Source organism: Doryrhamphus excisus, chromosome 23, assembly GCF_030265055.1.
Source record: "Doryrhamphus excisus isolate RoL2022-K1 chromosome 23, RoL_Dexc_1.0, whole genome shotgun sequence".
Taxonomy (NCBI): Eukaryota; Metazoa; Chordata; class Actinopteri; order Syngnathiformes; family Syngnathidae; genus Doryrhamphus; species Doryrhamphus excisus.
The window spans coordinates 12,240,077-12,266,075 of record NC_080488.1 but is presented as its reverse complement, the minus strand read 5'-3'; the positions used below and the strand labels follow the sequence as shown (position 1 = coordinate 12,266,075).

The 25,999-nt window shown below is 44.5% G+C and overlaps 1 protein-coding gene across 1 annotated transcript in view; it reads right to left on the bottom strand.

Annotated features, from left to right (window-relative positions):
• The window catches only part of psd2 (pleckstrin and Sec7 domain containing 2), a 40,942-nt gene extending 15,466 nt beyond the window's left edge, over positions 1–25,476 (bottom strand). Inside the window, exons 1-3 of the mRNA XM_058062856.1 lie at positions 25,324–25,476; positions 6,808–7,147; positions 152–680 (exon numbers count right to left, since the gene is read on the bottom strand). Of these exons, the coding sequence (XP_057918839.1) occupies positions 152–680; positions 6,808–7,147; positions 25,324–25,326 (872 nt within the window). The 5' untranslated portion in view covers positions 25,327–25,476. The remainder of the gene's footprint in view (positions 1–151; positions 681–6,807; positions 7,148–25,323) is intronic.
• Between the last annotated feature and the right edge of the window lie 523 nt (positions 25,477–25,999).

Genomic DNA, 25,999 nt, shown 5'->3' with positions numbered 1-25,999 from the left:
AGTTGTGGTGATTCTAGCGCACTAAGCCTGGGATGACCTAAACAGAGGAAATTGGAAGTCGTGGATGGTTTTTTTATCCTATGTCATGTATCTAAAGCATTTTTATCGATGTTCTATTCATCCAGAGAGTGTGGTGAGTACTTGAACTCACCGTCCAGCTTGTTGGGGCTGAGCTGCTTTCTCCTCTGTTTGTGGTTGCATCTCTTCATTCTCTTTACCCTCCTCTTCCTCTTTCATCACATCTGCAGCATGTGTTTCCTCCTCCTCCGTTGATCTCACCTCATCATTTCTGCATCCATTCCCATTTGCCGCATCCCTCTCCTCCTCCTCCTGCTCGTCTGTCTGGTGATGGTGAACAACCTCTCCTCCCTCTTTCTTTATTTCTGGCCTGCCTTCAACATTACAGTCTGCCTCCCCCTGTGCTTCCTCTTCTTCCTTGCTGATGTTGCCTTCTTGTTTCCCTTCTTCTAAGTCTTCAGAACCAGGGTTGTCTTGCTCTGCCTGGTTCTGAGCCTCCTTGGGGAAGTTGCCGCTGGTGGTAATGGGCTCTGCTGGGTTCTCTGGTGGGGTGGGAGACGGCAAAGCCTGCCCCTCCTGGGTCATGTTGCTCTTCACTTTAGACTTGTGCACTCTGGTCAGAGATGAGGACCAGAGCTTCCGATCAGCAACTGGGTAGGATGCTGTGGAAACACAGCACGGAGAAGTCAATTAGAGAAGCAGGAAGCAGCAACTAGGGGAATATCGTTGAACGTATACGTCGGGTAGAAAGTCACTCATTGATTTTCACTCTTGTACAAAGTCTCATTAAAATAGCCCAACAGTGTTTATAGTCTTTGGGAGTTGCATGTCCACAGCGCTTTGACTTTTGGTGCCAAACCAGTAATGAAAAGAGGGTGTGAAACACATGTCGGCACACAGAGATTTGTTTAATAAAGCCCAACTGAATCCTGTCAGAATGATCCAGTGAGCGCCTGCGTTGTCTGTCTATGCAGAGATTTTACAGCTGAATAAGTATGTGTTCCTATTCCGCTTTCACTGTGCTGTGTGAAAATTGCATAATGTGATTTGAACATGGGTCCTTTGGTGTTGGTGTAGTGTTGCTTTCACTTGGCAGCCAAGACCTCTGGAGTTCATCTTCCATCATTACTCGAGGGCAATTCCAATAAGCGGTGTCTAATTACAGACAGATTTGTGTGAATTAGAACCGGCTTCTCATTGTTTCTCTTTGAATGCTGAACAATTAGATAGGAATGAATTAGATACGCAGCTGGATTGGGTGCCGAATTTGGTTAGTGAAGTGAAGCCAATTAATAATGTTTCAAATGAAAATGTTCAAAGATGGTGATAATCAATTCATCCTTGAATGATATTAAAATGAACCGACTAGCGGTTGACACTCACATATAATAATATAAGCTCATGCAAAAGTGATTTGATTTCAAGAGTTCATTTCAAGAGGCGGGGTACACCAAATGAAAATACTGTAAAATCACGACTTTATTTTGTGAAGCAGTCACTTATGATGGTGGTTGACTTGTCTGTGTTCCATGCAGGCAGCGGAAAATGTTCCCAGACTCACCGGTCTCTGCTTTGCTGAATCATCAACAGCAGAGAAAACAACAGTAAAATATTTACTGACGTTTTAAGTAACCAGCTGGGTTTTTAGCTCACAGTTGTGAAGGGTGTATATATATATTTTTGTAATAAGCCACAGCGATAAATACACAGATATACTGTATAAAGTCCACAGGGAAAAGAATGCATTTCTAAGTCAACAAAAACATGTTAACCACTAATAGAACTGTGTGACTCTACAAGTACATCATGTCGAGACATAAACATTCTCTGATGATTTTGGTGTGCAGAAAAGACTGTATAAACACTGCACACAGCTCTGAAAAGTAATGCTCTGAAAAGTTAGCACAGATACACAGAATGAGATGTCCGAGAGGCGGGGTACACCCTGGACTGGTGGCCAGCCAATCACAGGGCACATATAGACAAACAACCATTCACACTCACATTCATACCTATGGACAATTTGGAGTGGCTAATTAACCTAGCATGTTTTTGGAATGTGGGAGGAAACCGGAGTACCCGGAGAAAACCCACGCATGCACGGGGAGAACATGCAAACTCCACACAGAGATGGCCGAGGGTAGAATTGAACCCTGGTCTCCTCGCTGTGAGGTCTGCGTGCTAACCACTCGTGCGCCGTGCAGCCTATTTTGAAGCCGTTATTTTAGGTAAAATTCACTATTACTGGTACTAGTTATTAATACACTGTTTGACTGCTATTGTAATCTTAATGGGAGAATAGAAAGCTTTACTCATTGCAGACAGATTTGATAAAACTGTGGAAGATTTAGAATTTTTGGCTTAATCCCCGAACATGACGATGTCTCTGGTCCACTTGATGTTTCCTCTCCTCTGCAAAAGGATGATGCAAATTATGCAGAAGCCAAAAAGTGATGCAAATTCGCTCTGGGCATGTCTCCCATTTTAGACTTTCTCCACTTGGACTGACACGTAAACACAAAACTACTATGACAAAGAGACATACTCGGGAAGAAGCTATAGCTTTGGTTTGAAATGAAGAGCTGTTTTTGTTGCAAATGTGATGTGATGAAAGGAAACGTTATTAAAATATTGTCTGACGTTTTCACAGGCAGGCACTGTGTGTGTCTGCTGGTGTCTTCTAATCCCTCTCACTGCTGTGTGATGATCTCAAAGGACGCTTTGAATGATCCCTCAACAGATTCTTTCTAAAAATGTGAGCTTCGATTGGCTGACACATTTCCTTCAGGGGGGCGTAGTAATTGCAAACATTATCTGTTTACCAAGCGCTGTCAATTTATTCCATCTGCAGACTTGACAGCATATTTCAGTCACGTTTTGCATTTCAGTTAACTGAATGCATTGCAACACTCAAAGCAATATGCATTATAAGAAACTGACTTTGCATTTTGATTGCTCTCAAAATAACTAACAAGCCCACTTGCCTTCATTACCGATAATAATGAGTCCACATAGAGCTCGTGCAATTACAGTACTGCACATATTCTATTAAATTCCATTTCTGCAACTACTTAAGCATGCATTTGCACATATCACACACAGTTAAATGTGAACACATACTCAAGCAAAACAGTCAAATCCTTCCATAAATGGAAACAGTGAAGGGTTATGAAACCAGACATGGAAAGTGGGAATTCTCTCTGTCTCGCTCAGTGTTCCGTTTCTCTTCCCTACACTCGTCTTCATCTGCTCTGCATTATGTTTCCTCACAGTTTAAATACGCTGTCAGACTCTCATTTTGCACTAATTGAGGAAAATGGGTCTTCGAAAAAGAGAACAGTGGGGGAGCAGATACACATACCGCAAGGAGCGTGTGTATAGTATGTATGCGCGTGTCCGTCTTTAAACATCAACTCAGGGAGACTATTGCAATTTTGACTTTGTCAGCAGAACACCATAGCTCTTAAACCACATCAATTTGTTTTAATTGCAATCTGACCACCTGTCAATCACGAACACACACCCACACAAGCACTCAGATACGTAAACCACCAAACCACCAGTCAGCATGATAGCCGTCTCTTGTGCCTTTTTATATATTCCTCACTTTTTGTATTTCTTTCTCGCTTATGGACACACACACACACACACACACACACACACACATACCATCTAATGTGCACACGGTGAAATGTATTGATTCTTTTGACACACAGTCAAAAGTCTCCTGGGAGGCTCTTCAGATAAGAATGATTGGGATCTGTCAAAGATCCCAAAGAGGCAACTGATGCAATCAAGCAGGAATTAAACAGACTCGCTTACTGGCTGTCAAATTGAACACAATCCACTTCAATACTACAATCAATCAGTGTATGAATTGTCTGATTTTATCTTTGCCTTTATTATAAAGTAATTTATAATTTATATTTTATACACATTTAATGTTACAATGGTACTTTAAGCACTTTGTTAAAATTAACAAAAACAAAAGCCTCATCTGGATTGTCTGAAGGCATGTTCATACACTACGACCTCTAAACTGACCTTCACATGTCAGATCCATCCAGCTGTGATTCATTTGAGCCATTGAGAGATAACTGTATATCTCATCAAGCAAGTGCACGTTGATAATGACTTGACGTTAATAGCTAAGCATAACAATGCAGAGGAACCATACTTATATTTGGTGAGAGTAATTAAAAATATATTTTATCACCTCTGATACCAAATGATTTCAATTGTAGTATCGGAAAATGAAGTGATGCAGTCACAGGCATAGCTTAAGATGACTCAATCAGGAACTGAAAGTCTCAAACACAACAAAGACCAGCATTTCAAAACAATCAGTCACTATCTTAAACGCAGCTAATGCAATATGCATGAAGCTGAAGCTGATGCGATGAACAATGACAATAAGATGTGACATGCATGCCCCCCCCCCCCCTTCTCCTCCTCTTCTATCTATCAGAGACACACGCTCAGAAAAATACACTCGGTCTCATAGTAAAAATGACCCACTGACCCTGATCACAGCATGCTGGCAGGATTCAGCACTGCCACTGCACCCACACTGCAAAGCTTTTGCATCACCTTTTAAAAATGTAATGGTGTGTCATAAGTATACAGATGCAAACAGATGGGGAAGAAATCATTTCCTGGTTGTCAGTCTGGGACAGGAAGTCAGGGAAACACAGAGTTGGAAAGAATCCACAGTGTGTGAAGTGAAGTGAAGGCAGCATGGAGACTCCAGTGGAGCGGAACAGTTCCCCCAAATCACCCCGTTATGTCACTACTAGGATGTCAAGGTCAGGCATTTGCTTGCATTTACTCAAACAATAGCCAGACATATCAATACATAGCACGCAGCTGCTGCAGCTGCTCTTCTGGGAAGACATTCAACCAAGGAAATATTTTAGTTTGGCCTCAGACAGTCTTGGAGGTAAATATTCTCGATGTGGAAGTCCTGGTGGATGTACAGTCGTCCCTTGTTTATCGCAATTAATTGGTTCTGCAGTAAATGAATTTCAGCCAAGCACATTGTGCAGCGGCCTTTTATTGTGGCCAGAGTAAGACCCACTTGGACAATATCATGCATGTTTATATGCCACACCTGCGAGAAGGATGGATTATTAGCAAAGCAGAGGAGCTCTCTTACACAGATTTAGACATAATAGGCCATTGTGTATATGGAAATAGGTTTACATCTCATGAAATATGACAGCTAGCCAGAACGCATCCTCACCGGGGCCCATTCACACTGGAACAGAAAAGCACCTTCCCCAGTTATCTAAAATGTATTTGTAATTAAGGAGGAAATAAGGGGCGTCTGCAGCGTTGCTGTTGGAAGATCATTTGTGGCAGCAAAGTGTGAGACAGCTCAGTCTGATGCAGCTGCTGGAGCTAACACCTTGACTTCTAGATGAATACTGTGGGGAGTACTGTCGTATCCAGGGAGTGAATTACAAGGAATCTTGACTAGACATGCAAATGTCTATAATTAACATAATATATCTGTGCGTATATGCGGGTGATAATTATGGTGCTTTCACACTTGTAGTCCAAACATATTTTATGTTGTCTTGAGTGTGGTTGGGTTTTTTTTTTCTCTGTATTTTTGTCAAAACATCGAATAAGGCTCTCAGTTAAGCACATGCAAGTCGGTTTTGATTGACTAGCACTTTTCGACGGCAAAGAATACAATGTTTGTAACTTCTGAACAACAGAGCAACCTTTTTGTGATCTATTTATTTTTGTTTTGTTGATTATCACATCTAACACCTAAAACAATACTGCAACTTCTGTTGGAATTTGGAAGAAAACATCTGCAGACATCTAAAATCTGATGTGGAATATCTTGGGCAGGATAGGTTAATTAGATTTGCTGATATTCGGTGCTTTTTGGAGTTAAGATTACAAAAAAGCTGATGCAATGCTATTGAATATATCACAACTGCCATGAAATCAGGAAAGGAAAGTCTTCCGAGTGCATGTTACCCGGAAGACGTCATGTTTTGGATGGGTGAGGTCATTGGGCAATGTTGACGTGCACCTTTATTAAATGCTTATCTAGTAACATTATTTGGTCTTCTGACAATCTACCAGTGTGAACAGGAACCCGATTGCACTGAAGTGACCACCAAGTATGATTGTTGGAGTACTGGACTACAAGTGTGAAAGCACCCTTCATGTTGCAAATTGTCTTAACCTGATCTCATCTGTTAGCATCGCATGTACTTGCACCGTTTGCCAAAGCGTCCCCCAATACACTTTAAAGGACACTAACTAAATAGACAGGGCTCATTGTCTCCTTGCCCAGTGTGTGTGTGTGTGTGTGTGTGAGAGAGAGAGAGAGAGAGAGAGAGAGAGAGAGAAAGAGAGAGAGAGAGAGAAAGAGAGCGATGTCCTCCCAGCCTCCTCGAGCCAGTAACCATGACAACAAGATGGCTGGGAGACATGGTTCAAGCTCAATTGAGGCTGGTGTTTTTTCTTTTCCTCCAAAATAGACCCTTGATAACGTTTCAAAAATGTACTTATCCGTGGAGGATGAAGCGAAAAAATAACACAAACACAAATTTAGCATCTAATTTCCCGATACGCTCACTGTATTAGCTAAGCACTGCAGCTCTAACCCGGTAGCCTTTTTTTAGATTAGCAAGAAAAAACAACACGTCAAACGTCAAAGCAGGAATGTCTTTATACCGAGGATACCGTGAGAAATAACATATAAGTAAGCTAGCATTTAACATAACCGCATGTTAACCCCAAGAAGGTGAAGATTTCCTCACTCACCGGTAAAATCGGTGCCTGAATGGCTCCTCTTCCCCGCTCTGCCTCCGTACATCCACGCCGGGTAATAAGACGAGCAGACGGCTTGGTTTCTCCCTCCCCTTTCTCTCTCTCTTTTCCCCTGGCGTCTCTTCGGAGGACTTCCAGGACGACGGTGAATGGACGGATGGACGACCGTCCCCGCCTCCACGAGATGCCCCAAAAGAGGGTTTGAGTGGGCGGCTGGGATGCTCCGAAGCTCCGTGAGAACAGGACGCCCGTCCTGGCCCTGTTGATAGGAGCCTGCAATGGACCTGCAGGGGGGGGGGACTGTAGCACCAAGTAGTAGCCCACTGATGACAAGCTGGAATACATTAAAACATGTCAGTGTGTTGGAGAAAGCAGATGTAAGACTGAGTGAGCTCTGTGCTGGTCTATTGATTTGACATCACAAGAGTCTTGATTTGGGGGGGGGGGTTGAAGAAGTGGCCTGAAAAGCACAGCATGCAGATGATTTACCGCCAGTCAAATAGTTCTGTCCAAGGTCTAAAGTACCACAGATGTCATATCCACTAAGGGGAAGGGGGAGGGGGGGCGATACTGGAAATTTTAGAGTCAGTCCGACACCAAGAAAGCAAAGTTCAAATAGTCAAAGCACAGACATTATGTGGATTAGTGGTTGGCCACACAGTCAGGAGACCGGGGGTTCGAACGTCTGTTTGGGCATCTCTGTGTGCAGTTTGCATGTTCTCGTCATGTGTGGGTTTTCTCCAGCTACTCCGGTTTCCTCCCATATTCCAAAAATATGCATGTTAGGTAAACTGGAGACTCTAAATTGGCAAAAGGTTTGCCAATTTCTCTTATTCCATTTAAGTACACACAATTGTTGGAAGCAAATGAAGTCATTAGACATGTCAAGTTAAGAACTAAACAAAAACAAAAACTACTATTGGCTGTCACTCAAATTATTTAGCCCTCCTGTCTCCAAGAACATTATACTTTGTTTTATGATTTGTCAACAATACAACAATAGCCACGTTTACATGCGGAGATTTTCCTCTTTCCGAATGGAATCTTTCCGAATGACGTACTAGAAAACAGTGTATACATGGAAAGGAATATTCCAATCTCTTGTCTATATTCACCACTATAATCAAACGGAATAGTCAATGGGGCATGCGGAGTAAAACATAAACAACATCACGTGATTCATCGAGTGCGATTACCACGATTGTTGGGACAGTTGCTACGCTTTGTTTAAAGCTTTAAAGTTTGTATCAAAAACAAACTTTCCACTGTCATCCGGTGATGACTGCTCGCCGCCATTTTCAAAACCTGAGCGACGTCTGCGTGTTACGTCACAGCTGAGCATGCGCTGAAAGAACGCACAATTTCCGATTGAGCGGGTACAAGATACCTCAATCGGATTGGGGAAAGGAATATTCCACCCTGGGAATCCCATTATATATTCATTCGGATTGGCACTTTTCTTTCGGAATGAGGTGTATACAAAGGTATACAAAGGTTAGAATTCCGAATGGAATTGGAATATTTGGGTCCATGTAAACGTGGCTATTGCAATCCAGGCCAAAAGCTTCATCTGGAAGGTTTAGTTTAGATAGGGCATTGACGTCTAGCAAGGAAAACAAGACCTATGGAATGGCCTGATTTCATACAATCTCAGCCAATTGCAAGGAAAATAAATCAAGCAATTTAAATCTGATTTGTGGCCAAGCAGATGTCAGGAATGATAAATGTTTCACTGTTGTATTCAAACTAATTTCCTGACGAATGACGGAACTGCTCCTATAAAGTACCATGTCAATCTGATTTTTATCACTGCAGCACTGTAACCTTTGACCTTGTATGTGTGGACGGCAATTTAAATAGCTTTTTCTCATGACTGTTGGTCTTCTGCGTGGTGGATTCACTGCTTGCTTGTTTTTCTGTCATGAGCAGTGTCACTACATCTTGCCGCTGTCATTTAAATAAAGCTTACCCAAACGGGAAATACGTCTCATTAAACAGCTGCAACACAGACAATCAATTATGCAGACTGCAGAACAAAGACAAATAGCACTCAGGGTCAGCTGACAACATTTCAGATATACTGATTTATCATATGTGCACTTTTTCCCTTGTGGACATAGTCATTCCTTACAAAATGAGAAATTGATCCCCCCCCCCCCCATCAGCAGGTGGGTGATAGGTTCAAACATAGCCAGATTGTGCTGTCAACATGCAATTGGTGTATAGGCCCTGAGCTGTGATGATGCGGCCATATTGTGTCAGTCAAATGGTACAATGTCATTCATGTATACATTTCCTATTAGCTGTCTGCCGCCGTCCTTGACGAGGCTCACAATAACGAGGTAACACAATGTGCGGCTTTCAATGAAATCCGGTAAAATAGGAATCGCATTCATTTGAAAGTCACATCAGTTCACATTACAAATATTATTTTAATTACAATTTGAAACAGCCATACAAGTGTAAATGTGTATGGAATGTAAATCAGAAGCAATGCCAGTCAACTATTGTCAACCTCACCCCAGTGGGTTGACAGCCCAGGGCCATTACTCACATAGAAGCAGCAATAAGTTGAATTGTCTACATGTGGGGGGGGGGGGGGGGCAGAGAGGTAGCTCCGCCACTGACTTTGGACCGTCATAGCTGAGCAGTGTGCCGAGGAGATGTTTTTAATCCGTAGTTTCTGGATTCTGCCCACGGAAAGTTGTGTGCGGCAGTGAAATGCGTCCAAGCAGCAAACGGTGGTTAGGCTGAACTACTCCAGGGTGTACCCAGCCTCTCGCCCAAAGACAGCTGCCATAAGCTCCATCATACCTGGCCACCCAAGTGAGGATAAGCGGCATAGAAAATGGATGCATGGATGCATGGATGGATTCCATGCAGTTTATGGCCATTCACTGGAGGTCCCAGATCATAACCAATGTACCTCCTTGTCTTGGCACAGACTTTTGAGGCGTATTTTTACTTTTAAGTCTAAGTTCAATTCCAAAATGTCCAAGAGTCTTTTTGGTGTGGCTTCTTGTCAGAGAATTTCAAGGCCATGGAGAGAAGAAAAGCGGTGGTGTACAAACCAGGCGTTCTGACCTTCTGCCAGCATTTTCTAATGTTTCCTTCTGGGATGTAGAACACAGCCCTTAGTCTCCGGCTTTATAGTAAAGTCTGCATGGATTTAGACGCTCAGCCAATCGAGGGATATCTAATGATCAATAGCACATGAGAGGGAGACAGAATAAAGCGGGGGTGAAAAGAAAGGAGGGTATTAGGCCGAAGAGGGCAAATAAAGTCATGAGGGGGATGTGGAAAGAACAAAAGAGGGGTGTGTATATGTGTGTGTGTATGTGTGTGTGTGTGTGTATGTGTGTGTGTGTGTTTGAAGACAAGGGGAAGAGAAGGTTAGAGAGAGAAGCAGGTAGGGGGCAAGTGGAGAGGATACAGTTGTGCAAGAGATGGAGAGGCGGGGGGGTGAAGATGACAAAGAGACACAGCTGACCAGACGTTGTAGAGATAGTTTGGGGGAAACCCATTGCAGACGTGATGTCAATCCTAATTACTAATTCATTAACCTGCTGTCCTCCCTTCCCCCGCCTGTAGCCACACACACACCCACACACACACACACACACTGCTCCCTCATCTGTGTCCCTGGAGAGGTGCTTGGATGGATGGAGAAATAAAGCGATGCGTCTGCTGCTAAGTGACAGCTGCTGGACCATGACGGCGGAAACATTTTGGGAACACTGGAAATCCCTGATGTGACAATGGGATGGAGGAAGGAGTTATTGCTGAATGAGGAGAAAGGATAACAGCTTGGTTTGTTGGGGTTAGGCGCTCCCCTGTGATGCGCATACATGCAGTATGTGTTCGCTTGTGAAATGACATGAATATGTGCAGTCGTGCAAAAGCAGTGATAAATGGGCAAGGATGGGTGTGTGCTTGTCATCATATCAATAAAAGGAAATTCTAAAAATAGAATTAAACAAGAAAACAAAAAAAATCATCACTTATTTTACCAAAATAAAGTCAAAATATTAACAAAAAAATTTAATTATAAGAGAATAATGTCATATTATTTTGAGGAAAAAAAATATTTTAAAAATATGGTGGCCCATTCATCCTTTCATTTTTCAGTATGTGGCCCTCACTGGAAAAAGTCAGGACACCCCCGCTTCCCACTGTACATCATTGTACAACTCACTGACAAATACACGCATACATAAATGTACCTGACAGTAAACTGACTCACAAACATGGTATGATCCTGAAAGCGAGAGGATAGAATCCTCCAAAGGAGCATCCATCCAAAGAGATGAACGCTCTGAAGCAGTCTGCCATAACAGGCCAAACAACAGGGAGCTGTTTAGCGGCAGACTGGGCTCTCAACAGTGACATGCCACGTACACAACACGCATGCATGCATGCATGCACGCATACATGCATGCAGACTTCATTTGGATTTGTGCATGTTAATGTTTCCGTGTGAATCTTTCGTTTTGATCCGTTGACTTTGAAGCAAACATTGCCAGCATGAAAGTGATTGTGTGTTTACTGTTGTGCATGTTTGTGTGGGCCACATGACAACAATGAAGGGGATGTCTTTGATAAAAATCAAGACAAATCATGTCATTATTCTGTTGAGAGAGGAGTTTGTGTTTCAAGAGGCCCAGAAAATGTGTTTTCTGTTTAGGACATTTAGTCATGCTAACATTAACATGCTAATTCGGTACATTGCGCTAGGTATTATCATGCTAATGTGAGCATGTTAGCATTGCTAGCATGGTAATATTAGCATCATAGCATTTTTAGACGTTTTCATGGGTAAGCACATATGAAGATTTAGCATTATCATGCAAGCTGAGAGCATGCTAACATTAGACCTTTCGCATTGCTAGCATGCTAAAATTACCATAGTAACATTTTAACCATCTTCATAGGTAGGCATTTTTATGCTAGGTGTTAGCATGCTAACATCAGCATGTTAGCATTGCTAGCATGCAACGTGAGCATACTAGGATTTTTTGCACATTTCATGAAAATTAGCATGTTAGCATGCTAATATTATATCATACATATTACATCATGCTTAATTAATTCAAACCTTTAATGATATTTTTCATGGTCAAGTATTCTAAATATGTAGATAAAATACAATTTATGGTGTGAATTCCATTTTTCCGTATATCTTTCCTGTGCTGTTAGTACAGTACCGTTGCAATAACAATAGTGTATTTATTACAGTTGACAGCTGAGTGTTTTGCAGCGTGGCTCATCAGCATTACAGTGACCTTGCCGTGGCTCATTTCAAAAGAAACACAGCAGCTTCATTCAGTTTGGCCTGATGGTTATTCAGCTGCACGGCTTTGTGCTGGACTCTGGTGACTGCCTCATCAGCATTAATACAGTATGTATGTGGGGGGGGGGGGGGTTGTCATCGAGGTCATTATATCTACAGGCATGACAAAGTAGGTAACACTGACACACATCGCCCTATTTGACAGCGGTACATGAGTGGGGGGATGGTCATCAAGAGGCATCCATCACTTTCACCTGTGACCGCCTGTTCATGACATGGAGCTCAAGAGGGAACATATACAACCTGAAAAATTGCCTTTTTGTTTACAGTGTGCGTATGGCTTTGTGTGTATGTGTAGGTGTGTGTTTGTGTGTGTGTGTGTTTGCGACTGTGCCAGGCAGACAAGCACGATGCCAACATGACAACAGAATGTGTGTGTGTGTTTGAGACCCTCTCTGTGTGCATGCTTGAGTGTGCATGCTTGCCAACTACGAGTTTGCCAGGCAGCCTGGTCAACTGACTGACACGTCGCCACGGCAACACGACCGCACTCAATCCTCCATGCCAAGTTGTAAATATGGAATTATGGAAGTCTTTTCAATTGTAACTTGTCAAAAAAAAACAGTTTTGGAACAAGCTGACACGCAGACGAAGACCTACTGGTTCAACATTTTCCTTCCTGATATAATCCAGTTGAAAAAAATGTATGCTTTTTCTCCACATCCAATTTCCAAAAATCCAGACTTCTGACAGTGGAACATTTCATGGAGCTAAAGTGTGTGCTGCAGGAAATAGAATGCATACCTCCCTGCTGGTTCTCTTTCCTTTTTTTTTTTTTTTTTTTTTTTTTTTTTTTTTTTTTTTGTCCCGTCCAGCCATTGGGGCAGATAGTATTGTTGATCTAAATGCCCTTACATGCTAGACAGATTTGCTCTGTGTCAGGAAAGGTGTTGGCTACAACTTCCCTGTACCATGAAATTTTATTTGCCGTTATTTGATGTCTTTGTTATGCCATTTGGGACGACCGGACCGGAGCAAGAAGAAGAACAGAAAAGAAGAAGAGAGAAGAGAAAGGTGGGGTCGGGGGGGGGGGGGGGGGGGGGGGGGGGGCAGTAGAGGGAGAGACAAAAACAGCAGCAACAAGAATTCCCAAAACAACAACAGTGACAAACAGAACAGTTAAATGTCAATGATGGCTAAGGGTCACACTGGAGATGATATCAGTGGAATGAAACAGTCCAACTTACCAATAGCAATAGTAACAATGAGGACATGACCCATGATAGTAAACACAATTGCAACCATACAGTTACAGTAATTAAAATCTCATTGCTTGGCATCATTATTACTGTAATAATAGCATACCAATACTATATAAACATCAGGGATAAGAGAGTAGATTGTATAGAGAAGCACCCATGTGCTGTGAGTGCCCATATGGAGGTGTGTTGTGTATGTGAATGCGAGTGTGTGAATGTGTAATTGTCACTGAGAATGACAAAAGGAGAGAGACTGCCTTCTACCACCCAGCAAACCCCGCCCCGCGCAGCCAGGTCAAGCCCCCACCGCCAGAGATCCTCCGGCCCCGTGGGTGTGGGCAAAGCCAGGGCCGACTCCCCAAGACCCGCCCCCGAAGCAACTCCCCGAAGAGACCAGCAAGAGGCCATGGAGGAGCAATCCCAACCGGCAACAGGGCGCCAGCAGGCCGGAGGAGAGCCGCACCCCCGAGACAGCGGGAGACCATACCCTACTAGGGCAGAAGGGCATCGAAGGCCACACACCCGTGGGCACAGGGGCGTCCCTGCCGGCCGGAAGGGAGCCCGTCCACGGCCGGAGGCACCGCCTCCCGCCCCCCACACACCCCCAGGAAGCAGAACCCGGCCCGCCCCAGGTAACCCCAGGCCCGACCACCGACATAGGACCGCCCCGGCCAGGACAGAAGAGGCCCGGGCACACTGCCCCATGGAGGACCGGGCGGTTGAGATGGAACACCCTACGCCAGACCCCCGCAGAGCCCCCCCCCCCGTATATCCACATGGCCATATACCCACATACACATCCACACATATACATATATATATACATATATATATAATTATAATAAAACTAATCATTAATTATCTAAGTATTTAAAACAATAAATACATAAAATAAACTCAGACACATGCACACCCCATCCACTCAATACACACACATGCTGTGGACGTCCCCGGGTGGGGTGTCCGGGGCATCACAGGGTGGGGGACCCAGGGGTCCCAGACCCACAACCAGGCCCCGAGCCCAGGGAGGTACGGACCGCCAAGGCATAGCACCCCCAGACTCCCCTCGACCACGGCATCAGGGCTACTGCAGTGTGGCAGACAAAGGAGCGGGCGAGGGGAGGAGGCCCGCACATGAGCAAGCGGAGGGGGCGAGCAGGCGAGTGGTGAGGCGCTCCACTGCGCCGGCCGACATCCACCGGGCAGCTCACCCCCGTGAGGGAGAGCCATAGCTCCAAGTCACGGGGAGGCCACGCACCAGAGCCGAGGAGTTAAGACCAGCGCAAGGCCCCCGAAGGACCCCACCATCCACCGGGAGGGCCAGCCCCCCCCGCCCCCAGAACCAGCAGCGCTCCGCCCACGTACCGGAGAACCATCCCCGACGAGCCCTAAGGCAAGACTGGGGATGGGCAAAGACAGGGACAGCGATGCGGCAGAGCATAGGACCAGTGGCAGCAGACACCCAAACGCCCGAAAGAGCACCGCCCCCCCAGCAGGCCCCACCCCGAGGAGCATGCTCCCCATCCCCACACGCCACCCCGGCCCCCGTACCCACGAGCAGGATCAGGTCCCCTCCCAACACACAGCCCGGTCCCCGCAGCAGCCACCACAGCGCAACAACCCCAAGCCACCACCGTAGACTTCAGGCCACCAGCAGCGCGGACCCCACTGCCTGGAGGCCGGTGAACGCCCCCCCGAGGGCACGTTGGCGCCCGCGACCCAGGACAGATCCAGGGAGGTAGCGCCAACCATGACACCAGGGCAAGCCCCGGCGTCAGCTGGTTCCAGCGGGACCCCCAGGAAGGCCAGGCAGACCAGACCAAAATATCCTGCAGCCCAGGGCACCCCGAGCGAGCCGCCAAGCCCCAGCAGCCAGCGGGCCAATCGCGGGGGTAGGCAGTAGGCTCTCCGGTCCAGCCCGCTACACCTGTGTGTGTGAAGATGGTATTGTGTAGATAGTGCAATTAAAAATAGGCCTGTCCCATAGGGCTGACCTATGTGTGTGGTGTATGTGTATGTGTGTGTGTGTGTGTGGAAGGAAGCTGAGCAATGGTGGGTCCCCTGCCTGCCCAGACCCCCCCCCAGAACTGAGTGTCTAAGGTGCGGTTAAAATTGAAGGGTGACCAGCCAGAGGAATGCCGAGGACAAAAGGGCATCCGCAAGGAAACCCTTCGCCCCCGGCAAAACCAGTTGCAGGCCACCCCCCAAAGTCCTACATGTATGTGAGGTGGTGCAGTGCAGCAGGGAGGATCGGGGCCCCACACACGCCCACCCCGCACTACCGGCCAACCGAGCCGGGCAAGCCAGCCGCCCGGAGCAAGCCCCGGGCCACAGGACCAACCACGGGCCCCACCCAGCCCATCGTGGCGGCCAGTCCGGCCTGCCAGCTCCCCCCCGGAGGGCCCCACCAGAGATTGAGCCAGCTATGCCACCCCCGGACCACCAGGAGCCGCGGACAAACCACACGCCCCGAGGCTGCTCCTACAACCACCAGAACAGCAGGAACCGCGCCCCGGCAACACATCCGTCACCATGGCAGCCCAGGGAGTGACACCACAGAGACCGCAGGAGAACCGGGACCCGCATGGGGAAGAGCCCAACCCCACCCCCCGGGCTCGTGAGCCAAGAGTGCCAGGGCGGGACAGAGACACACACACCAGGCAGCAGAGCCCACCAGGCAGACGATACCCCAACAGCCGCAAAAAGTGAATGCCCCCCCCAGTCCCACCCTCCACCACAGCGCCGACCCGTCTCCACCATATCTCCCATCCACCCACGGACCCGCCAAGTAGGACACCCCGGAGGCGGGAAGACCGCCACCAGACCGGAGACAGAAGGGGCCAACCAGACACCGGCAAATAGCAGGGGCCGCCCGTGAGCCACCGGCCAGCCCCACCCCCCAACCCTTGGTCGAGGCCCCCCCCACGACCCAGAGCCCACCACCCCGCCCCCCAAGCAAGCCCCCCGCTAATTCCGGCCCACGCCGCGCAGAGCACCACCCCCACCGCTATCCGCCCCGCTACCCACGCACCCACAGCCAGCCCCCCACCCGCCCGCCCCACATCCACCACAACCCAGCCATCCCTCCACCGAGGGGAGGGAAGCAGGTAATGCCCCACCCCAGCACCGCACCTCCCCACCCAGAGCCCAAGCTGCACAAACGAGACCCCCCCTCCCGTATGAGCTTACCAGGCGCCCCACCCGGGGCCATACACCTACCATACACAAAAATTAAAATTGAGAATAAAAATAATAAAAAAAAATAATAATAAATAAATAAATAAATAAAAATAAAGTAAAGTAATTGATAATAATAATAATAATAGTAACCATAATAATAATAGTAATAATAATAATAATAATAATAATAATAATAACAATAATAATAATAATAACAATAATAGTAATAATAATAATATTTATTGATAGTTATGTATGTATAATAATGATACTACTATTGATACTTAATATATAATAATTTATATAAAATATATTTTCCAATAATTTAGATCTTTTAACTATTTTAGATATGATAATAATAAATATATACATGCATACCTACACACACACATATATAGCCATGTACATACCTAAGAGGGAAGGCTCTGCAAGGGCAGCGGGGTATAACCACCCGTGCCCACACCAAGGGCAGGGCCAAAGCCTCCCATGCCCACACCCCACGGTCCCACACAGTAGCCAGGCCAGAGCACCCAGGGCAAACCCGGCCCACCCCCAGGGGCGAGGGAGGCCGCGGAGGAACCAGCGCCACCGGACGCACACAGGCCCCCCCCAGCAGCAGCAGGCGCCCACCACCCACAGGATGCGGCTCCCCGTCTACCCACCACCCCGAGGGACGGCCTGCACCACCCCCGGGACGACCACCACCACCCCACCCACGCCCCATCCCCAGATCCGGACAGCCCCCCACCAACCCCCACCTGAACCTCCAGGGGGTCAGCCCAGCAGGAAGGGACAGAGATACACGGCACCCACCCGCTCACCCCCCAGACGCCAGGGCAACCCGGCGACCAAGACCATGCCCCAAGCCAGAGGAACGAGACCGCCAGGGGCAGAGACAGGCACACTCAGCCCTTCGAGAATTACAAAAAGAGATTAATTTAAGAGATTAATTATTGGAGCCCATATAGATTGAAATTCTGACAGTTGTTCTTTGGATTCAGCAGACATTCTCTCAATTGCTATATGATCTAACAGAAGATTTTTGTAAGAGGCTATGTTCAGTTTTTTTTTGGATTTCCAATTGATAAGAATGGTTTTCTTGGCAATGCTTAACGCTGTGATGAGGAGTTGTGTGTGATTTGTTTCTACGTTGACTGTAGAAAGATCACCCAACAAGCATAATACAGGTGAGGAAGGAATAGAGGTCCCAAGTGCCAAAGAAAGGTCCTCGCACACTGCTTGCCAGAAATTACTAATGGGGGCACATGCCCACATGGAGTGTAAATAATCATCTACTACATGATCTGGGCAGTATACACAGATGTTGGAGTCGGTTAGACCCATTTTAAGCATTCTCTGCCCTGTGTAGTGTACTCTATGAATGGTTTTGAACTGAACCAACTGTAGGTTGGGATTTTTTATTAAACGGAACGAATTAAGGCATATTTGCTTCCAGAACTCAGGGTCACAGCTTGTAGATAAATCTAGGTTCCATTTGGAGACTGGGACCCCAACGGTGTTGTCACACTTTGACAAAAGAATGTACAACTTGGATAATGTTTGGGGAGCGGATATGTTTAAGAATTGGTCAATGGTGGGATAGCTTTCCCAAGATATGTTACGAAACCTAGCTCTAATTATGGATTTAATTTGTGAGTATTCAAGAAATGTATTCTGGCTTAACCCATACTGTGTAACAAGGTAAGTGAATGACACAAACTTTCCCCCCCTTATGATATTTTCCAAGCAACTTATTCCTTTGTCATGCCATGTTGTAAAATCCAAGGTTTTTTTTTTAAGCAATATATCAGGGTTATTCCAGATCGGAGTGTACTGGCAAGGATTGAGCGAGGACCTGGTTATTTTTAAAAATTCCCACCAAGCTGTCAGAGTGGTTTTAATATTTATGCTTTTAAAACAATCGTGTTTCCTAAGGATTTGACTTATGAAAGGTAAGTTAAAGATGGGGATTTCTTGGCTAAATGATTGTTCAATGTCTAGCCATAACTGATCCAAGGGGTTAGGTTTTATCCATTTTAAGATATACTGTAGCCTATTTGCCAGGAAGTAATTGGAGAAATTTGGCAGTTCTAAGCCCCCACATTCTTTAGATTTTTGTAATGTTTTTAGGCTTATTCGTGCTGGCTTATTTTTCCAAAGAAATTTATTTATATATGAGTCTAATGACTTAAACCAAGTTATAGATGGTTTGGTTGGGATCATAGAGAACAGATAATTGATCCTTGGTAATATCATCATTTTCACAGTGGACACTCTGCCCATAAGAGAGATCGGCAAAGTTCTCCAACGTTCAAGATCATCCTCAATCGATTTCAACAGTGGGGTATAATTCAAGCTGATCAGGTCTGACAGATTGGAGGAAATGTTGATGCCCAAATACCTGATATTCCCTGAACGCAGTGGTATAGAGGGGGTGCTCTGGAAAACGAAATTAATGGGCAATACTATGGATTTAGACCAGTTAATAGAGTAGTCCGAGAAGGTGCTAAAGTTATTGATGAGTGTGATAGCTTGGTGAAGTGAGAAGTGTGAGTTTTTTAGGAAGAGTAACACATCATCAGCATAAAGGCTTATCTTATGATGAACATTTGTTGTCTGGATCCCTTTAATATTTCCATGTTGTCGAATAGCAGCTGCAAGAGGTTCAATAAAGATAGCAAACAATGAGGGGGAGAGTGGACAACCTTGCCTAGTACCTCTTTGTAAAGTGAATTCTGGAGAGATCAGATTATTGGTTCGAACGGAGGCCTTCGGGGTGCTATATAATATTTGGATCCACGTTCTAAATGACTCGCCAAAGCCAAATTTCTGTAGGGTTGCAAAGAGAAATTTCCAGTTAACTCTGTCGAATGCCTTTTCAGCGTCTAGTGAGACGATTGTGGTTTCCAAATTATGGATGATAGAATGATCAATCAGATTGGTTAAGCGGCGTACATTGTTAACTGAGTGTCTCCCCTTGATAAATCCTGATTGATCGGGATGTATTATATGAGGGGTAACTTTTTCCAGTCTTCTAGCTAATACTTTGCATATTATTTTAAGATCCGCATTAATAAGTGAAATTGGACGATAACTGGAAGGTAATGTTGGGTCCTTTTCTGATTTTAGCAAAAGACTGATTGTAGCAGAATTCATATATGGGGGTAGGCGTGCATTTTCTTTTATTTCCTGAACCATTTTAAAAAAAACTGGGGCTAGCAGTGACCAGAATGTTTTATAAAATTCGGCAGGAAACCCGTCCGGTCCTGGTGCCTTGTTATTTGGCATTTCCTGTAGAGCATCATAAAGATCTGTTAGTGAAATGGGTAAGTCCAGGGTTGTCACCTGATTTTTTTCTAATTTTGGTAATTCTATGGTACTTAGAAATGTTTCAATGTCTGGATCAGAAGGGTTAATCTGAGGTGTGTATAGTCTTTTATAAAAGTCCCTAAAGACTGAATTAATTTCCTCCGGAAGGTGAGTGATGTTACCTTCTGAGTTTCTAATGGAGGAGATAGAGTTTTTTTCTTTATTGAGTTTTAGTTGGTTAGCTAAGAATTTTCCAGATTTATTGGCATGTTCAAACTTCTCCAAACGTAGTCTTTGTAATTGGAACTGAATTTTCTTATCAGTAATTTCTTTTAAATCTAATTTCAATTTTCTAAGATTATTCAGAGTATTCTCATCCTGTGAATTTGCATAAGCGGTTTCAAGGAGTTTAATTTTTTCCTCCAATTCCAATTCCAATAATCTTTCTTTCTTTTTCTTATATGATGAGTAGGAGATAATTTTCCCGCGCATTACTACTTTTGCTGTCTCCCAGAGAACACAAGCCGAGGTTCCCGGTTGGTCATTAAAATCTAAAAACATTGTCCACTCTCTCTCAAAGTCGTTTAAAAAGTCTGGGTCTTTAAGCAATGATGTATTAAATCTCCAGCATTTAGTAGGTGTACTTGTGGTTTGGTTAGTGAGAAAGAGAGAGACTGGTGCGTGATCACTAATAATGATAGGGTGTATGTGAATATTTGATATGTCAGATAAGATTGAGCTACTTGTTAAGAAGTAGTCAATTCGGGAGTACGTGTGGTGCACTGGTGAGAAATACGTATATTCTCTGTGAGTAGGGTGATAAGAGCGCCAAGCATCACAAAGACCAAAATCAGACATATATTTTTTCAGTGTTGTTGTTGCTTGAGACTCACGATGTCCCCCAGCTGGGCTAGACCTATCTAAATCTGGATTAAATGCCAAGTTGAAGTCCCCTCCCAAGATCAAGCTTGAATCCAGGTGTGCAGAGAGAGAAGAAAAAAAGGTGTGAAAGAAAGAGGGGTCATCAACATTAGGGCCATATATGTTGGCAATGCAAAATTTAACATTGTCCACCAATATGTTGATTATTATATATCTACCTTCTATGTCTATAGTATTGTTGAGCAGTGTAAAATTGACCCTCCGGCTAATTAAAATGGCTACGCCCCTCTGTTTGGAGTTGTAGTTTGCTAGGTATATGTGTGGAAACTGTGGTGAGTGAAATGTATGGGCAGCTGCATTGGAGATGTGAGTCTCTTGCAATAAGACAATGTCTGCTTGGATATTCTTTAGATGGTTAAACATTTTTTGTCTTTTTTCTCGAGACCCGACTCCCCTGACATTCCAAGTGACAAATTGCAGTGAGGACATCCTAGACTAGCTTATGATGATATGTGTGTGTATATATGTGCAAGTGTGAAGTATATGTGCCTGTAGGTAGTGTAAGCATATACTATTACATATATGCTTAAAGTGCACATGGGCATATTATAATGTAGTCCTCCTGATCTGACTAGTGAAGGTGTAATGTTGGTGTATGCATGTGTGAGATATGCGTGTGTGTAAGTGGCAGTGTTGTAGGTTTATGTGTCAGATGTACAGTACGAGCCACCTGTGTACATGGATGTGTGTCTTTATGTACAATGTTTGTATTTGCGGGTTTGTGATTATGTGAGTGTGTGTGAACTGTATAGACATGCTGGTACAGAAAACAGACAAGTGACAAACAGGAATATAAGTGAGTGAAAGAGGGGAAAGACAGTGAGAAAGTGTGCAAGACAGGGAGGAAAGGAATGAGGTGACATGCAAGGGAGAAAAATGGGGAGTAATTTGAAGGCAGAGTGCAGGCGTTAACGAGGATGAGCGCGTTATAATATACGAACCTTTATCATGTAACTATGAAAAAGTAGGACGTTACCTTACCTTACCAAACATATTCAGTTACCATGTTAGAATGATTAATACAGCCATGGTGTAATTTCACGATCGCGGTATAGCTGTCCATTAACAAAGAGTTTGTCCACTGTGATGACAGCTCGGCACCCCTCGTTGATGAACTTTTTTCGGATAGGGAACAGGCGACGGCGTCTGTCGAGGATCTCCCTTGGGAACTGGTCGTTCACGCTGAAGTCCGTCCCCTTCAGCTCTCGGCCTCGGCCTTTCACCTGCTCCTTCTGCTTGAAGTGTTCAAATTTTGCCACGATGGGTCTCGGTCTTGTATTTTCTGGCTTCTTGGCTCCCAGGCGGTGGACGCGATGGAAGGTGATGTCCCCGATGACGTCAGCCGGGAGCTTGAGCCGTTGCGCCATGAAGGCCCTTACGGATTCTTCCGGGTCTTCCTCGGATTTCTCCGGAATTCCTGCAAAGACGAGGTTGTCCCTCATGCTTCGAGCCTGAAGGTCCAAGATCGTTTCCTTCATGGACTTGTTTTCCTGGCGGAGTTGTGAAACTCCGTCGGTGAGGGACTTCACCGATTCACGGAGGGTTGCGTTCTCCGTCACCAAGGAGATTATTTGTTTTTGGCTGAAGTCCAGAGACTCACGGATGGCCTGAAATTCTTTATGGAGTACCTCGACAAGAGCCAGGCGGCCGTCCAAGCAAATCAGCCTCTTGTCGATGGAATCGAGGATGTCCTTGATGTCTGTGCCTGGTGGCGACGTTTCCCCAGGGGAGTCCTCAGGACGGCTACGCTTGGAGTTCGGCGTCTTGGGTGACTTGCCCGACTTGCCCATGACGATACTATCGAAGCAACCGTCGATGTACTCCTCCAGATCTTCCAGGTTTGTTTTTTGTGAACTGTAACTTTTCCAGCAGTTAAATATGTTGGTTTATATCTAAGGATACTTTGCGGATGTTTGAATAGTTAAGATTGTTTGGGAGCGCTGTATTCCGCTTGTCTGACCTGCGCGCGTCACGTACCCTCTCGCGAGATTACAGCATCACGCCTCGCAGCCTTTTCCTAGCTGGTTCTCTTTCCAAAGTAGAAGCCAACACACACTCACTACTGTTTGGACTGCACTTTAGGCGTCAGCTTGTACCGTTTTATACAATCGTTTTCCCACTGTTGATCCAGCTGTATGAAAGGCAACTGCTGTTTGCCATGAGCTTGAAGACGAAGCCCCGTAGCGACTGACGCAAGGCCTCCATCTTGACTAATTGTTTGTCTGCCCTCCTTCAAATAATCATTATTATCTGCAGAATTGCAGAGTGGAATACATGGTATACATGTGTGTTACTGCAGTTTTCCTGTAAATATTTTCATTCCTCCAGGTCCCTCACCCATCTCAAATTACTCACCCATCTTGTTTATAACATTAAAAAGCGACAGAAGATCGTTCTTATGAGCATATTTGTTGTGCTTTTCATGCTTTATGCTCACTTTTTGTCTCCGCAATGTTATTCTTTTACGATGTTTGCACCAGCACAACTCCTTCTGCCCTTTAGAACATCTTGAGGGGTAAAATAATACTTTGTGCATTGTTTAACCACACATATTTCTCATGTGAAACCCTGCCAACGCAGCGCAAGAACACCATGTTACTCAATAAACGATACCAGATTAAACAATTACCTTCCTCAATGTACATTGGCATTTTTTTTCATTTTATTTTTGCAAGGAAGACACTGGAATTGTTCCAAGCTTTCTTTTTCCATCCTATTACGCATATTTGGGTCAAGAGTGTGGAAAATGTTACTGATTCTTCATGACTGCCACTGGAAACGGGGAGCAGGAGGAGGATGAAGGCTCAGTTTACCAGCTGTCCATTCTGCTCACCCACCCACTAACACGTCCACAGTGGACTTCAGCGAAATTAACAGCTTGCATGCATAATAAATTTACATTATTATTATTAGTTGACATCAGAATACAGCAACATTTCCGTTTCTATTTCCCATTTGACCAAAAGTATTGTCGCACATGACTGATGTGTGTTTTGTTGCCCCGGTGTGTGTTATTGCATGATTGTATTTAGAGGTGAAAACAACATGAAAACCAGAGAGCTGTATTGTCTTCATATTTTAATACTTTAATTGCTCTTTTCAAGTTAATATTCTGCTCCAGATTTTTGTTTTGCACTGCCCCTTATTTTGCCCTAATAGGAGGTGAACATTAAAAGTAGGATCAAATGAGCTCTACTTCTCCCTACTTCTTTTCAGTCATGTGGACTCGTGCAAGTGAAAGCATGCAATGCATCACATCCTAACGCTGTTTAGTATGTTTGAAGTAAACCATAAGAATAACATCCTGTTCCTTGATTGCACTTCCTGCGTCCTTTGTCTGAAAACTTTATTTTACAATTTTAGCCACATTTGGACCTATAGCAGAATATTATTTTATTGTCATTAATTGATCATTTCACTTCTATATTTATTGATGTATTACTGTTAATCATTGAAACTCCATGCAGTATCCCTAAATGAATTACTGGTGTGCTATGGTCCTGTTTGTCCAGCAGATGTCGCTGTTTAGCCAAAGTTAGCATGAGTCGGTGCTGTGACACCTGAAACCTGATCTAATCCTCCTGGTTGATGACGCAGTGCTGGGACTTTCCCAAGGAAATGGGAATGGAGGTGATATGGTTTATTCCCAGAAGAAATATTTCCTCATTATGCTAATCTTTACCTGACTCAGCCTCTTGTGACATCTAACGTACATGTGGCATGGTTATTTACAATATACAGCCTACTCAAAACCTTCCACTTCAGACATTCATTCAATTACACAGAAACATGAGGGATGATATAAAAAGGGATATATTCCTTAAATTGCTAAGATAATAATGTCAAAGAATAGATTTTGATTTAATAGACTTAATAAAATGTGCAACACTAAAGCTATGTACGTCTATGTTGTAATCCCATGTGCTTCCCTTGACCTTTTGTCTCGTCTGTCACACGAGTGACAAACCAAGTCAGAAAACAAACAAGTGTCTGGTTTCACTCTAGCTCTCCTTTCGACAGAAACTCATCTGGAATTGGTGAAACTCTTACTCTTACTCTTAGCGACATACTCTATTTGTTCTTTCACTAGACGGCACAAGATATAGTACAGCCCAAATGATATTTGGTCCAAATAGGCCGTTCTTTAATGGAAAAGCCAAATTGATGTGTGTGATGTGCTATTTTGTTTAATTATGGTAATGGTAATAGTAATGGTAATGGTAATGGTCATGGTAATGGTAATGGTTTAATTTCATTTGAACATGCATCAGATTCCAATTGAGTGCATCCCATAATCAGTTCCCAGTTCCACATGTCCAAAAGGAGTAGGAAGAAGCAAAGCTTATTAAATCCTACCCCTCCATCTGGTACTTTTACAATCACTAACTGTTACATTTGTTCACTTCCTGCTTTCCTAATATGGTTTAAGGTTGTTTTTTTATTTTTTTATTCTTTTGTCACATACCGAAGAACAAGGTGATATGAGCATACAATGACATAATGCGGACCATGGTAAACATCATTTCCTACCATAATTGGGACACAATGTCACGATCGCGCTTGGCGGTGTTGCGATGCGACCCCAGGATGCAGAGAGCAGGACCAAAAGTGCAAATAAAAGGTAGTTTAATGCAAAAATGGCAGCAGCAGGAAAACACAACAGCCACTACAAAGCAAAGACAATTCCCAATGAAGCCACAGCAGAAAGAGCACGCACCTGAACTAAATAGGGATAATGAAACTAGAAGCAGGTGTGTGAAAAGAGCAGAGGTAAGGAAAACGGAAGAGAACAACAAAGGAAGTGGTTACCAAAATAAGGGCATGGAAACCGGAACAGAAGCAAAGAAGGAAACTAAGAGAGCTGTCACGAAGGGGTGAAGCCCGCTCGTGACACACAAATGACAAAAGATTGTAAAGATTGTAGATTGTAGCTGCCGACGCACTCCATCAACGATATATACAATACATATACAAACTACAATCACAATAATAGTAATAATATTGCTGAATACAAACCGCTTTGACAGTGTCAGCATGATTATTTTCACACGTTTACTTAAGCTACATTGTGTACTCTCTTTATTTGGGACCCTGTATATAATAATCCAGTCAGCTGGACTCGGGTATGGCCCCGCGGGGTGGCAAGGCCAAAGAAACACAATGCGTGGAGGCGTGCATCAATGTGCCAACAACCTGTCGTCAGCTT